The 14,122-nt window shown below is 37.0% G+C and overlaps 1 protein-coding gene across 1 annotated transcript; it reads left to right on the plus strand.

Moving 5' to 3' along the window:
- The first annotated feature begins 506 nt into the window (after positions 1–506).
- On the plus strand, positions 507–12,097 carry BCL10 (BCL10 immune signaling adaptor). The gene is made up of 3 exons (XM_074266347.1): positions 507–940; positions 6,709–6,997; positions 8,434–12,097. The coding sequence occupies exons 1-3, from the start codon at positions 884–886 to the stop codon at positions 8,784–8,786; spliced, it is 699 nt and encodes a 232-aa protein (XP_074122448.1). The 5' UTR covers positions 507–883; the 3' UTR covers positions 8,787–12,097.
- The last annotated feature ends 2,025 nt before the right edge of the window (positions 12,098–14,122 follow it).

Consider the following 14,122-nt stretch of genomic DNA (forward strand, 5'->3'; position numbering starts at 1 on the left):
GGAGAAGGGGCGTGGCCTGCGTCTCGCTGGAGGAAGCAGAGGGAGTGCCCTCCTAAGGGGCGTGGTTTGAGGGCCTTCGATACCCCCGAGTGAGGGGATTTCCTTAACCGGGAGGTGGAGTTGGAGGGAATCTTTGGAAGGGGGCGTGGCTTGCGCATTGCGGGAGGGGAAAAGCGCTAAGAGGAGGGCCCATTTTACCCGACGTGTTTAGCAATTTGGGACTAGCAGTGGGCCATAAAAGGAGAGGGGTGTGACTTGTATCCGGAGACTTAAGGGAGGGGAGCGACCCAGGTGAGGGGGCGGGGATTCAGTCCAGCGGGACAGCTGACGTAAGGCGGGCTTTAATGGGATGCGTGATCTTACTCGTGAGCACGCGGAGTAGGAGAAAAACTTTTAGAAAGGGGCGTGACTTAGGCCCCACGGTAGGAAGAGACGGAGAGAGGATTTTCCTGAAGGGGTGTGGCTCATATGAAACGGGAAGTGGGGATAAGGCTCTTTAGAAGGAGGCGTGGTTTTGTCTCAGCACGTAAGCTGAGTTTGCCGGTAAAGGACTAGACTTTGTCCCGCGAAAGGCGGGATGTAAAGGCTTCCCTCGTGTAGGAGAGGAACCGCTTCTGAGCTGGATTGACGGCTGTGAGGTCCAGTCGCGTTCCGATGTTCGACTAGGGGCGGGAAGCTCGGTTCTGGCACGTCCGGTCGGAGCTCCAGTCGCCGGGTTAAGACCGAGAGCCGGAAGCGGAAATTGCCGCTCCGCTCTTGGGCCTCGAGCCCCTCCGCTCTCTCTGCTGCACTCTGCCCCTCTACGGCAGGTACGGGGGCGGGCAGGTGTAGCTAGCCTCTTCAGTGCCGGGGGCGGCGCGATCTGAGTTCTGGAGCCTCCGCTATGGAGCCCGCCGCGCCCGCACTCACCGAGGAAGACATGGCCGAAGTAAAAAAGGATGTGAGTGATGGGGGCTGGGCCGGGGCTGGGCGGGGCAGCCTAAGGAGAAACTCCCAGGGGAGCTGGGCCGGGGAAAGGCCCGCGGTTTCCGGGCACCCCGAAGAAGGACCCTTCCCTCAGGGGGTGCGGTGTGTGGAGCGAGGAGCCCGGAGTCAGGAAGCCCGGAGTTCAAATGCGGAGTCCTGCTGGCCGGCTCCCTGAATACTTGCCTCAGTTTCCCCCCCTGTCAAATGGGAATAATCATAATAGTACCTATCTCCCGGGGCTGTGAAGAGGATTAAAGGAAATGTTCTTTGTAACATACAAACTCAGTGCTTCCTTCCGTGGCAGTAACCCTTCTAGGAGGCAGATTGGGCCGGGCTCGGACCATGGGAAGAATCAGTAAAGCAGTCACAGCGGGCGTCCGTGCGAAGTTTCCGATTTTCCAGAGCACGGGACAGCCTGTGAGGATGCGGGAGCAGAGTGGTCGGGGGCGGGTCCGAGGACCTCCTTTGTGCTCTAGCCCCTCAGCTGCCGACCTGTCCAGAGATCCTGAATCTGGGATCGCTTGGGTCTCTAGGGGTCCCTCGCCCCAGCCCCCATTTTCCCGAGGAGAGTGAGATCCCCGAGATGACGTGACATCGGCCGCAGACCCCCTCGTCTGCGGGCCTTCTTTGCCTGCTGAGCCCCGTGGCCATTGTCGAGCCGCTTTTACCGAGCTTGTGCCCTCTACATTGCCCTGCTCCTTTGAGACCTGACGCACGCCCTTGTCTTTGACATCCCTGAGCGGCCGGGCAGGTACTTCCCAACGATGCTGCTGGTCCTTGCCTTTGCACACTTAGTTCTGTGCCTGGTGGCTAGCTCATTTCTAGAGGAGCCAAAACCGCTGAGTTAAACTAAGACCTGGTAGCCGGATTTAAACCAGACCTCAGAATAGGGATAAGATTTTTCTTTCCCAACATGACTCATAAGGAAGCGGGTTAAAAGTGGATTGTACCTGTATAGCCTATATCAGATTGCTTTAAAAATTGGAACTCAAAATCTTAATGAATGTTGGAAACAAAAAACAAACTAAAAAGAATGGGTATAAGAAAGCCCAAGGTGGAAAATGAAAGTCATCCTTTCAGTTTTGACATGTCCCAAATGTGGAAAAACCATTATTCCAGAGATGAAATTACTTAGAATTCCCTCAAGAGAAAACTTCTACCCATTTAAATGTGATCTTTGGTCTTTCTAGCCTGGGGAAGTAAGAACAGTTGAATTCATAAAAGTGGAAAATAAAAATATTGTCTCAAAAATATCAATATAATAATTCAATTTCTCCAAACAGTAAAATATGCAATTACTGACCTCTTTTTGGTAGATGCTATAAAGTAGCATGAATATTAATGATTAGTTATGATATAATGTATTACAATCTAGTTCATGTTTACATTTTCTTTGTTTTTCATGCAAGTGCTAGTCCTCTTAGATGTCTAAGCATGAGTAATAATCATCCATCATTTTGCATTTTATTTTTTAAAAATGAAAAAGAAACCTGAGCAGCCAATGTTCTGACTTGCTGGTTCTTATATAGTTTTTGTGCATGGCATTCTTGGAATTCTGGTGTTAGCTGGGAGCTACTGTATTTTAGCCATACAGCTAGTCACAGTTCCTGGTACATAAAATTCACTTCACGAATGTTTATTTAAGTGTTTTTTGATTTAGCAGATTAGGAAAGTTACCACCCACAGTGATGGTGACTTGTTCAAGTTCACATAACTAATTAGTGGCAGATTTGGGACTGTTTAATGTTCATTCCCTTATACTTTGCTTCCTTTGAACTCAGTGAACCTGGGACAGAATGAACAAAGGTTAATTCTGGTGTCTCCTTTCAAGACTAAACTACTTTGTCTAAACACCAAAGTATGATTCAGTACTTTTAACTCACTATAAAATAACTATGACTTACCTGTCCCTTTTGGCGGAAATAATTGGAATATGGGGCCATAGAACTACTCTAGATAATTCACAGGATTTTAGAAGCTTAGTTATATGATTCTGTATTTGTGCTTTAATGTCTGCCAGATACAGGAGTACAAAGATGAATAGAATAAAAGCCCAGAGGTAAAGTAGGTACAACTTAATTAATGCAAGACAGCAAATGAATATAAGGTTCTCTCCCAAAACTTTAACAAAATCAGCCTTGAATGTGATTATTCTTGGGCCCCTTCTCTCTCTGCCATAATTCCCGTTTTCCTTGAGAAGAAGGCCTAAATTGAATAGGGTATCATATTTTGTATGTTACAAATAATAACAACAATAAAAACCTTGTGAATTATTGTAACAAATGTAAGCCATCTCCCTGTCTTCATTCAGCAATTATTTGGGGGATGCCTAGGTAAATAAATGATAAATGCAGACTCAAAGGACTTATTTATGACTAAGTCAGGAAGGTGAGATGTGTATACACATAATTGCAGAATGAGGCCAAATGTAAAGAGTATGTAGTTGAGGTTTTGTTTTTGATTTTTTTAAATAAAGTATTGCTTTTATTCAATCTTTTATATCAGGACTTTAGAATCCATGGCTTTTTCTCAATCCTCACACTTCTTGTCTTCTCTGTAGTATTTGACATAGTTAATGGGTCTCTCTTAGGATACTCTCTCCTCTCTGCGTACTTCCAACATTGTATTCTCTTGATGGTTCTTCATCTGTCTGATCTCTGCTAAATCCCTTTTACTGGATCATCATCCATGTCTCATCCCTTAACTGTGGTGTACTCGCAAAGTTCTCTCCTGGATTCTTTTTTTTCATTACATTTTCTCTTACTTGGTGACCCTGTCACTCCCCCTAGAGCCCAAACATCATCTCTTCAAATGGCTACCAGATTTATAGTACCTGCTCTCCCTCTTTTGAACTTCATCCTACTTAGTCAATTGGTTACTAGACATTTTGAACTTGGTATTCTGTAGACATCAAAATTAAACATGTCCGAAACAGATCTCATTACCTTTTCCACCCCTCTCTTGTTAATTTCCTTGTGTCTGCCAGCACCACCACCATCACACACATTGAAGCCTTGATATGTATAGTCAATTCTACTTATTCTGATGATTCTACTTGATCCAATATCTTTCACAGTCTCTGCACCCTCATAATCCACTCCCTTGTATAGGCTCTTATAAAGATGAATTACCATCAAGATAGAATTCTGTAAGAGATTCAAGCAGGTAAAAGAATCTCAATATCCAGACTCAGCATAATTATTATATTCATCTACAAAGAGAACAAACACTCTACAGAAAACACCAAACAGGAAAAAAAAAAAGCAAAAGGGAAGAGATATTTGATATCACTTTGGTTTATTTTTGTTCATCAGTGACTTACCAGAGTTTAGGATTTTTTGAGTTGTCATCAGAACAGATAGGTAGAAATATGCCACAGACATTCTAGAGATAGTGATCTACATTTGAAATTTATGTGGACCAAAGTGACAATAAAACTAAGAGAGTAGATGAAATGTCCAAGAATCTAATGTCTGGATTATGGAAATTACAGTCCCACTGTACTTGGTGGTAGTTGAATAATGGTTGGAATTTTTTTAGTATCATTACATTTCACTAAGAGGGACATGGGCTATATTAAAAGTGAATTCGGAGAACAGTGACCAGGATGAAGAAGCATCTAATAGTTGAGAAACTAGAGATATATAGCCTAAAGAAGAGAGGGCTATTGTGGAGGAAGAATAAACTTATTTATTAAACATGTAAGGTAAAGGATATTGAGGCTACTATGAATTTCCTAAACTTTATTAGCAATATCTCTCCCAAGTATTGTTCAGTATTACACAATTCTTTTTTTCTGGTCATTGTACTGTGAAGAAATGTGGCATTATAACTCAGTTTTTAAATTTGCAAAGTGAGATATAATTTTTAAAAACATTTTGATAAAGATATATCCAAGTTAATGGGCAGATTTATTCTAGTTGAACTTAATATTTCTTTCAAAAAGTTTTATTTGGTATTTTTTTCCTTGCCCATCATTGCTCCAAAACCATCTATACAGATTCCAACACAATTTTTCACTGTAAACCTTCATTTGTGAAAAATTAATCGACTTTAAGATAAATGTCTTCCCCCTATTGTGTGACCTTCGAAAGGGCAACAAAACAATATTTCTTCATGTATGTTTCTTTCTTAAGCATATCTTATATGAAGTAACAACAATTCCATGTTAGAAATATTAGTTGTTTCATCTAAGTATTTACAACCTTTGGGCTGCCCCCAAGCCTGATAATAAGCTGCTGGAATTGGCCATTACTAATTTCAGAAGTTCTTTTGGAAATAGTATCATTTGATAAAGAAATTTTATAAATTTCATCCCCATACTTTTTCCCATGAATTTGTTTCTGACATTTTAATAGCATCGGGTAATACAAGATCTTATGTCACGTGGCACTTTTTAGTTTTTGCAGTTAAATAAGAAGTTTCTCAAGATGCAAGTAAACACTTTTCATTGACCATAACAAAATTCTCAAAACAATTGTTTTTCTTTATTTGAAGATTTTAAAAGTCATTCAAAATATCCCTTTGGTTTATTGCAAAACGCTGCATCCTTAGTATGAAGATATCACTTTAGCTTGGATGGTTTCATGCTCTTTTACAACCAAAACTTCATTACAGATTAAGCAAGGAGATTTTTCTATATCATTATCATCCTTAGAAGTAAATCCATATTAGAAAAACAATTTGACATAATTTCTTTTTCTTGTCATTTTTGGTGTACCAGGTAGCAAGGGTATATCATCAGTATTTTTACCCCTTTTGTTTGAATTTAGCCACTTAACTAGAATCAAAAACTTTTTTTTCCTAAAATATTGCTAATTTCTCAAATAAATACTAACTTTAGTTTATGAAATTATATTTACACTTAATTTAAAAAAATAATGTTCACATTACAAACATAGTGGTGATGATGGAGAAATATTACTAAAGGGCTTTTTTCTTTACTTATTTCAGTTAAACACTTCTATTTCTGATTCTAGGAAAATATTAAGTCTTCATTTTCCATAATTAAACTACATGTTTCTCTAAGAACAGAAAACTGTGCGTCCAGTAAAAACACTGCAATTCATCGCATACAGAAGTCTCAAATCTGAGCCAACATATTACTGATAGCATTCATTGGTGTTACACATTATACTGCACATATTGTGTGTTCAGAACCAAAACTGCAATGAAGTTGTGCAATGCAACACAGATAAGCACTGCCAGAAACACCTATTCATGATATCTTTGATTTTGAATTAATTTTTGGTCACTAGTCATTCAGAAATCTTTTACTATTAAATTTTTTGCAACCCCCACATTCAGGACCTACAGTTTAAGAAACTGCTTTAGAGTAACCATAAGCATCAGTCATTGAATCAAGAAAATGTTTTTAGAAGATTTCCTCAAGATGAAATGTGAGACAAACTAGATTTACTTAATAAAAATTGGTTCTGTCTTCTATGTAATTTATGTTCCTAGTCTAAGGTTTGTGATCTATTATTTTTCCCTTCTCACTCCTGATCCCAGTCCCTTCTAAGATTATCAACTATTTCCTATATCTATAGACAGATATCTTATATTTACATAGTTGTCTGCTTATTGTCTTCCCTGTTATGACTACAAGCTCTTTGAGAGCTAGGGTTCTTCTGCCTAGTTTTGTATCATCTGTACTTAGCACAGTGCCTGCCATATAGTCAGGTACTTAACCATTATGTTTTCTATTTGAGATAATCTTAAAATATGTTTTATATCCTTTAGGCTTTAGAAAATCTGAGGGTGTATTTATGTGAAAAAATCATAGCTGAGAGACATTTTGATCACCTACGTGCAAAGAAAATACTTACCAGAGAGGACACTGAAGAAATTTCTTGCAGAACATCAAGTAAAAAAAGAGCTGGTAAGCTGTTGGACTACTTACAGGAAAACCCAAAGGGACTTGACACTCTGGTTGAATCTATTCGACGAGAAAAAACACAGAGCTTCCTAATAGAGAAGATCACAGATGAAGTACAAAAACTAAAGATTGTCAAACTTGAATATTTGAAAGGTAAGGTGACAAGCATGTGTGAGGGGACAAGTTAAACAGAAAAGAGGCAGAATAAAATAATTTACTCAGTAGAGTTGATTTTTTTCCCCATAGTTTTTACCCCAAGAATTCTACAAGACTGCCTTTTCTGTATTAGAAATTTTATGAGGTTGACAAAACAGAAAGTTATTGGGAGATTTCTATTTGATCACAGCTGATGTGTGTGGATTTAGTTATATAGCACTTCCTCCCAGGTCCACAGAAGATAGGAGATAAAACTTATTAGGCTACTTTACAAATGGAGAAACAGAATTAGATGTGATGAGTGGCTTCTTAAAGAAAGGCATAGGGCTAAGTGTAAAGAACAGGACTTTTGATGCCTTTGTTATGGGACTGCAGTTCCTCTTGTAATACAGCTAAATGGCATAATAGTAGGTCAGCTGAATGTTTTGCTGAATATAATTTTTCAGTGTTATTAGGAACTCTCAAATTAGACTTCCTCAGACAATGTGGCTTGACCTCTTTTAAAACATAGAAGCTTTGAGATTACCTAGAGCAATGAGAGCTAAAGTGCCTTGACCCGGATCCCTCAGGCAGAACATATGTTGGATCTTCCTGAATCCTGGACAGAGATTCTTGGCCTTTTTTGTGTCTCATGTCTGAAGTCTGTGGAATCCTTTATACAATTCTGTTTTTAAGTGTATACAAGAAAATACAGGATTGCAAAGAAAACCAACTAAACAAACACACACACACACAAATTCAATTATTAAAAAGACTTTAAGGGGAAAAAAAAACAAAATGACTCCTACAACTAAGCCATCTTTGTTGTATCTTGAGTTTTGAAATTGGAAAAACTCACAGAAATGAGTAACTTGGATTAGAGGTTATCAGCCTGCAAAGCAACAGATTCTAGTGGGGGCTACCTTGATCAACTTTGGATAGTTGCTGAGCTAGGTTTATTCTTTAACTACAAAAATTTTCTCTTTCTACTTCCTAAGTCCTAGAGGTTATTAGTTAAATAAATACAACTTTAAGTGGTGCCTTCCAGAAAAGAGTCTACTCATTTGCTCATCACAAATGGACGTCAGTTAGTTCACAAACTTTAGCCTTCATACACACTGTTTGAAATCAGTTTTATTAAGCACATATTCTATTTGCCTGTTCCTTTTATTTGGGCATGTCAGCTACTCAGTAGCTCTGAAAACTGTTCCCTTTATGAAGAAATTTGACACGGGTTTATTTTTAATTCTGACCAGATTGCCTTAAACAGTAATGCTTGATTCCATTTTCAGCAGCATCCTAGATGTTGGGCTTTTTTCCTCCAATATCGGGCCTCCAAAATGTGGTAATTAGCACTTTAATAGCAGTTATTTGGTTAAATATTTGTTGAATTAACCATCTCTGGTTGGGTTTACTAATCAGTTTATTTATCATCTTCTGTGGTTTTATTTTAGGATTGCACCACAATAGCTACATGCCGCCTCCACCCGGAGCAACAAATTGCCTGTCCAGGTTAGATTCTAATGAGGGCGACTTCTCTGAGAAATTGAAAGACGGAGATGTCGCTGTTGTTTACCACCCAGCGGGGGAGGCCAGCACGGCCTCTTTTTATTCCAGCAACACGTCCTTTAATTTGCCTGTGGTAGAAGTGGGCAGAATAGAAAACAGTGTCTTCTCTTCAACTCCCCTTCCTGGGCCTGGAGACCCCGGGGCCCCTCCTCTTCCACTAGAATCACAGGCAGAAGAAGAAGGAAACCCCAGTGATACGTTTCTTCCCTTAAGATCACGTTCTTTTTGTCGACAATGACAGCTTACCACTTCTTCAAATATTTAAAAGGGTTTATCAAACTTTGAGAAGTTACTGTAAATGCTTATTAACAAGCTATTAGAGCATTTTTAACATTTTATCATGCTGTGTAAATGGAGTGTGAATGCATTTTTAGGAAACTAAGAAGCGCATTTTGATTATGCTATTGTTTACTTTTCCTGCTTTTTCATTGTGTAGGAGTTTTAGTTTGGTGGTGTTTTGTTTTGTTTTTTACATGACTTCAATCAAATTTTTCCCATGGGGATACTTTTTTCATAATGTGACCAAATGGGTTGAATTTGTTATTACTAAGGCAATGTTTTATTTTAGGATGTGTGCTAGAAGTGATCAGGCCCCACTTAATAGTTCTTACCAACAATTGAAACTTCTTCCAATAGAATTTTCAAAGGTTTTCTGTAATTGAACCTGTTGCTCACTGATGAAGCTTCTGCTGACCAGCAGCAGCATAGGTTTTGCTCAAAGCATAGTGTGTGCAAAAACAAAATCCTTCTGTAATGCATATAATGCCTCTACCTCCTGATTTAATCTATTGTGCCAGATATTCCCATCAAGAGTGACTTTAATGACTTTCTCAAGATTCTTATGTTCTTAGTCAGATTCGTATTATTAAGACAAAAAGCTTTCTAACACATTAGTCGTTAATATTTCATGGAGTTATTTTATGTTTTTAATTTCTGTGGTTTCATCTTCTCCAGATTATTATCTCAAGTGTAGATACTCTCAGAACAAATTATTTTCTTAAGGAAATTCAGTTTTATTGAACTTTGCTTGAAATAAGTAGAGCATTTGATGAAATCTTGTCATGTGGTCTTGTCAATTATTATAACGGAATGTCACATCCCTTATTCATTTGCCTCATTTTATCTTTTATATAATTAAATTTGTTATTGTTTACTTATCAGTTCGACACATAAGATTTTTCTTAACTTTATTAAATTTGCAGAAGTCAAGGAGCAGAAATGCTGTTTTTAAGTTGAATTTTCTTTAAGAATCTAAATACCTATTTCCATTCTTAAAGCAGTACACTAAATCTAATTAATGTTCAAGTGTTTGTGATATGTGTACTGCTAGAAAATAATTGTGAATTTGTCAACCACAAACAAATAACCTACGATGTTTTTTCATAAGAATAGTTCTGAAGATTGAATTTTTTGGTCCACTCATAACTTGAGACATTTTGTTGCAAGAGAAAAACTGCCATTTTTTTAAACAGTTGATTTACAGAGTATTTGTTTTTTAAATCCTCAAATAATCAATAATATTTTTCTCCTTAAATAATCTTTGAAATGTTTTTTTAAAAGCTTTACATACCATACCTTAATATCTATGTTGTTTCCTCACTAAAACAAAGCCTGCCTATCAGCTATATACCATTCTTAGATTTTGATTAATGAAACCAGTGTAGTCCTGATATCCTCTTTCCCCCAAAAAAAGTTCTTTGTGGAAAAAAAAAAAGTTCTTTGATGTCAAAAATCATGTCAATGTATTAAGAGTTGAAAGCAATAATACATTTCCCCCCCAAATAAGAATCTCATCCCAATCTGTTCACATTATCTTTACTGTATTGATGGAATAAAGGGGATTTTATAACCTGACTCATGAAAAACCATAAGCAACATACATTGTTCTATCATGTAAAGAAAACTACTAAGTGATTATACAGAAACTATGATAGGCATCAATTCTCTGCAGGAGTTTGCACTGTTGTTAGAAAAATTCAGTATTTGCAAAAAAAATATATAAGTTGTATCCGAAGATTTTTTTCTGTTGGATATTACCAACTTAATATTTTCCTTTCTTCTCTCCTTAGTTTTGACCAAACCTGCTGCTATTAAAATTTATAACTAGAAATTTTTACTGGAAACATGTAAAACTTTATACTTGGGACCAAGAGGCATAGAAAGGTTCCTGTGCTTAAGCTTTCATGTGCTCTTTTGACCTGAGGAAGAGATTTGGAAACAGCATTTGTTCATCATTTATCATTAGCAAAAGTGTTCATTTGGGCATAAAATTAGTGTGAGAGAATGAACAGAATTATTTGGATTCCTCAGTATTATGCATCCCAATTTTTCTTAATGTGTAAGAACTAGAAACTGTTTTGTGTTGCCTCTCCCCAGTAGAGGGAGCAAGACAAATTATAGAAAAGCATGCTTTTAAATGAAATCTGTATCAACTTATTTAAATATTTTCTGAGAAATTATTTGCATGTGTACCAAATCATGTAAATATTAAATTTTTAAATGATGTTGCTACACAAAAACATTTTTCATTAAGCTTATAATGTAGAAATTGATTATATTTTTCTAATACCCTAATATATTTGTCATAGTTGAGCTTTATTACTGAAGGGGAAAAAAAAAAACTATGTATTTTTAATTTTCTTGAGTTACCTATATATTAATGAATTATGTCCCACATTTTCAAAATATTCACAGTAATATATTTGCACTAATCATACTGTGAAATGTAACTAGATTGAAAAAACATCCACATAGATTCAAATTCTGGAAAAGATCTCAAATCTCTTAAAATATTTAATATACTAAATGTTTCATGTTCAGTGTTTAAGTTAAAGCTCAAATAAGTGGGAAGTTCCTGATCAAAGGGGTGTCTAACGATCATTCTAAATACCTCATTGTCATTGTGTCACTGGAATAATACTGTAGATGCTAAGTAAAGTTTAAATTCATGTATGCCACAGGATACTCGCTGAGAGTTTATGAATTTTTTTGTGTGTGATTTGGCCCTGTTCTGAAATGTGCCTTGGCTGGACCTTGGGCAGCATTCATTGGTTTCAATTTGGTTGACTTCCAGAGTTAGGAAATCTTGTTCTTTTGAAAGGAATCTGTTTTTAGTGAATTTTTTTTTCTTTAATAAAATCGTTCGTATTCCTCAAAAGGTAGATAGATATTTCCAATATGAAGTGCCTCACATTTTCAAGTTAGTCAAATAAGATTATCCAAAGTTAAACAAGTGCCTTTTTGACCTTTCTTGTGTTTTTTTCAATAATTTTTATCAGGTCAAAATGTGACTAGAAGTCAGAAATATGAAATGAATAGCATAAAAGGCATTGAATGTAAGAATTTGAAGCATATGTAATATCAGTATAATTCAATGGTGATATATTTCTAAATGCAAAAGTATTTAATAAATATGAAGATCACTTTGCTGCATTAAGTCTGAATGTCACTTTCCTCAAATATTTCATGACTAAAGTCTGAAGAGAATATTGTTATACAACCTGATGTAATTGTTTTAATAAATACTTTTCTAAAGTTTTTCACCTTCAAGTGATGTGTATGCTTTATCATTGCCTTCCATCAAACCAATAATGAAACACACAGCAGATTCCTAGAAAAAAAAGCAACTGAGAATAGGACTTCCTATATTATAAAGTAGTGGCCAGTAAAATCATTTGATAATGGCTAAGAAATAGAGTGGTAAACCAATGGAATAAGTTAGTCTCAAGACACAACAGTCAGTGACTGTACTAATTTAGTGTTTGATTAACCCAAAGACCCCAGCTTCTGGGAAAAGAACTCACTATTTGAGACTAGAACTTCACTTCTGAGTGATGAATGCCTGCCCAAATATCTAGAACACAGCTGTTCTTGTAAAATTCATCATTTGAACACTTTCTGTAAAATCAGCACAGAATAGAGTGCCAGCTCAGTTTTTTTTTTTTTTTCATATGGCTTCATCATTCCCCAGTTTAAGATAGGAATCATATATCAAGGGTATCCAAATGGATATATGATAGATATAAACATCAGAAATTATAAAAGCAATGGAGAAATTAACCTTTCAGATCTATGGAAGACAGTTCATGACTAAAGTAAAAGGAAATGATATGGACAATTATATGAAATGTTAAAAGTTTTTACGTGAACAGATCTAATATAAAAATTAGGGGAGGGGTTAAATGGGGTCTTTATAGTATTTCAATAAAGCTATTTCAGTTTATGTGCATATATATATATGTAAGCCATTTCTTAGTAGGTAAATGGTCAAAGGATATGAACAAGGAGTTTTGGGGGTTTTTTTTTTTAACTTTATTTTCAAAATATGCACGGATAACATTGACCCTTGCATAGCCTTGTGTTTCAGATTACCTCTCCTTCCCCATTCTCTAGATGGCAAGATATATGTTATTCATGTTAAAATATGTTCAATCCAATATGTATAAACATACAAATCTTGCCGCACAAGAAAAATCAGATCAAAAAGGAAAGAAAACAATGCAATTGAACAACATCAAATAGAGTGAGAATGGTATGTTGTGATCCACATTCAGTTCCCATAGGCCTCTCTCTGGGTGTAGATGGCTCTCTTCATCACAAGATCATTGGAATTGGCATCAATCATCTCGTTGGAAAGAGCCACATCCATCAGAATTGATCATTGTATAGTCTTGTTGCCATGTATAATGATCTGGTTTTGCTCATTTCACTTAGCAATTCCTGTAAGTCTCTCTGGCAGCTCTGAAACCATTCTGCTGGTCATTTCTTACAGAATAGTAATATTCCATAACATTCATATACCATAAGTTATTCAGCCATTCCTTGACTGTTGGGCATCCATTCGTTTTCCAGTTTCTTGCCACTACAAAAAGGGCTGCCACAGACATTTTTGTATATGTGGGTCCCATCCCCTCCTTTAAGATCTCTTTGGCGAGGGCAGCTAGGTGGCGCAGTGAATAGAGCACTAGCCCTGAATTCAGGAGGACTAGAGTTCAAATCTGGTCTCACTTAACACTTCCTAGCTGTGTGACCCTGGGCAAGTCACTTAACCCCAGCCTCAGGGGGGGGGAAAAAAAAAAAGATCTCTTTGGGCCAATTCTTCTTGTGCAGCAAAATAACTATATAGACATGTATACATAGATCGTATTTAACATATACTTTAAGATATTTAACATGTATTGGTCTACCTGCCATCTGGGGGAGGAGGGAGGGGAAGAAGGGGAAAAATTGGAACAAAAGGTTTTGCAATTGTCAATGCTGAAATATTGCCATGCATATATCTTGTAAATAGCTATTAAAAAAAATCTCTTTGGGATATAAGCTCAGTAGAAACACTGCTGAATCAAAGGATATGCAGTTTGATAACTTTTTGAGCATAGTTCCAAATCGCTCTCCAGAATGGCTAATTGCATTCACAACCCCACCAACAATGTATCAGTGTCCCAGTTTTCCCACATCCCTTCCAACATTCGTAGTTATCTTTTTCTGTCATCTTAGCCAATCTGAAAGGCATGTAGTGGTATTTCAGAGTTGTCTTAATTTGCATTTCTCTGATCAATAGTGATTTAGAGCCCT

The sequence above is a fragment of the Sminthopsis crassicaudata genome, chromosome 4 (assembly GCF_048593235.1).
Source record: "Sminthopsis crassicaudata isolate SCR6 chromosome 4, ASM4859323v1, whole genome shotgun sequence".
NCBI classification, from domain to species: Eukaryota; Metazoa; Chordata; class Mammalia; order Dasyuromorphia; family Dasyuridae; genus Sminthopsis; species Sminthopsis crassicaudata.

Coding starts and splice junctions, on each gene's coding strand:
- BCL10 (XM_074266347.1), top strand. CDS start 884: ATGGAGCCCGCCGCGCCCGCACTCACCGAGGAAGACATGGCCGAAGTA. Junction 941..6,708: donor TGGCCGAAGTAAAAAAGGAT/GTGAGTGATGGG, acceptor TATATCCTTTAG/GCTTTAGAAAATCTGAGGGT. Junction 6,998..8,433: donor CAAACTTGAATATTTGAAAG/GTAAGGTGACAA, acceptor GTTTTATTTTAG/GATTGCACCACAATAGCTAC.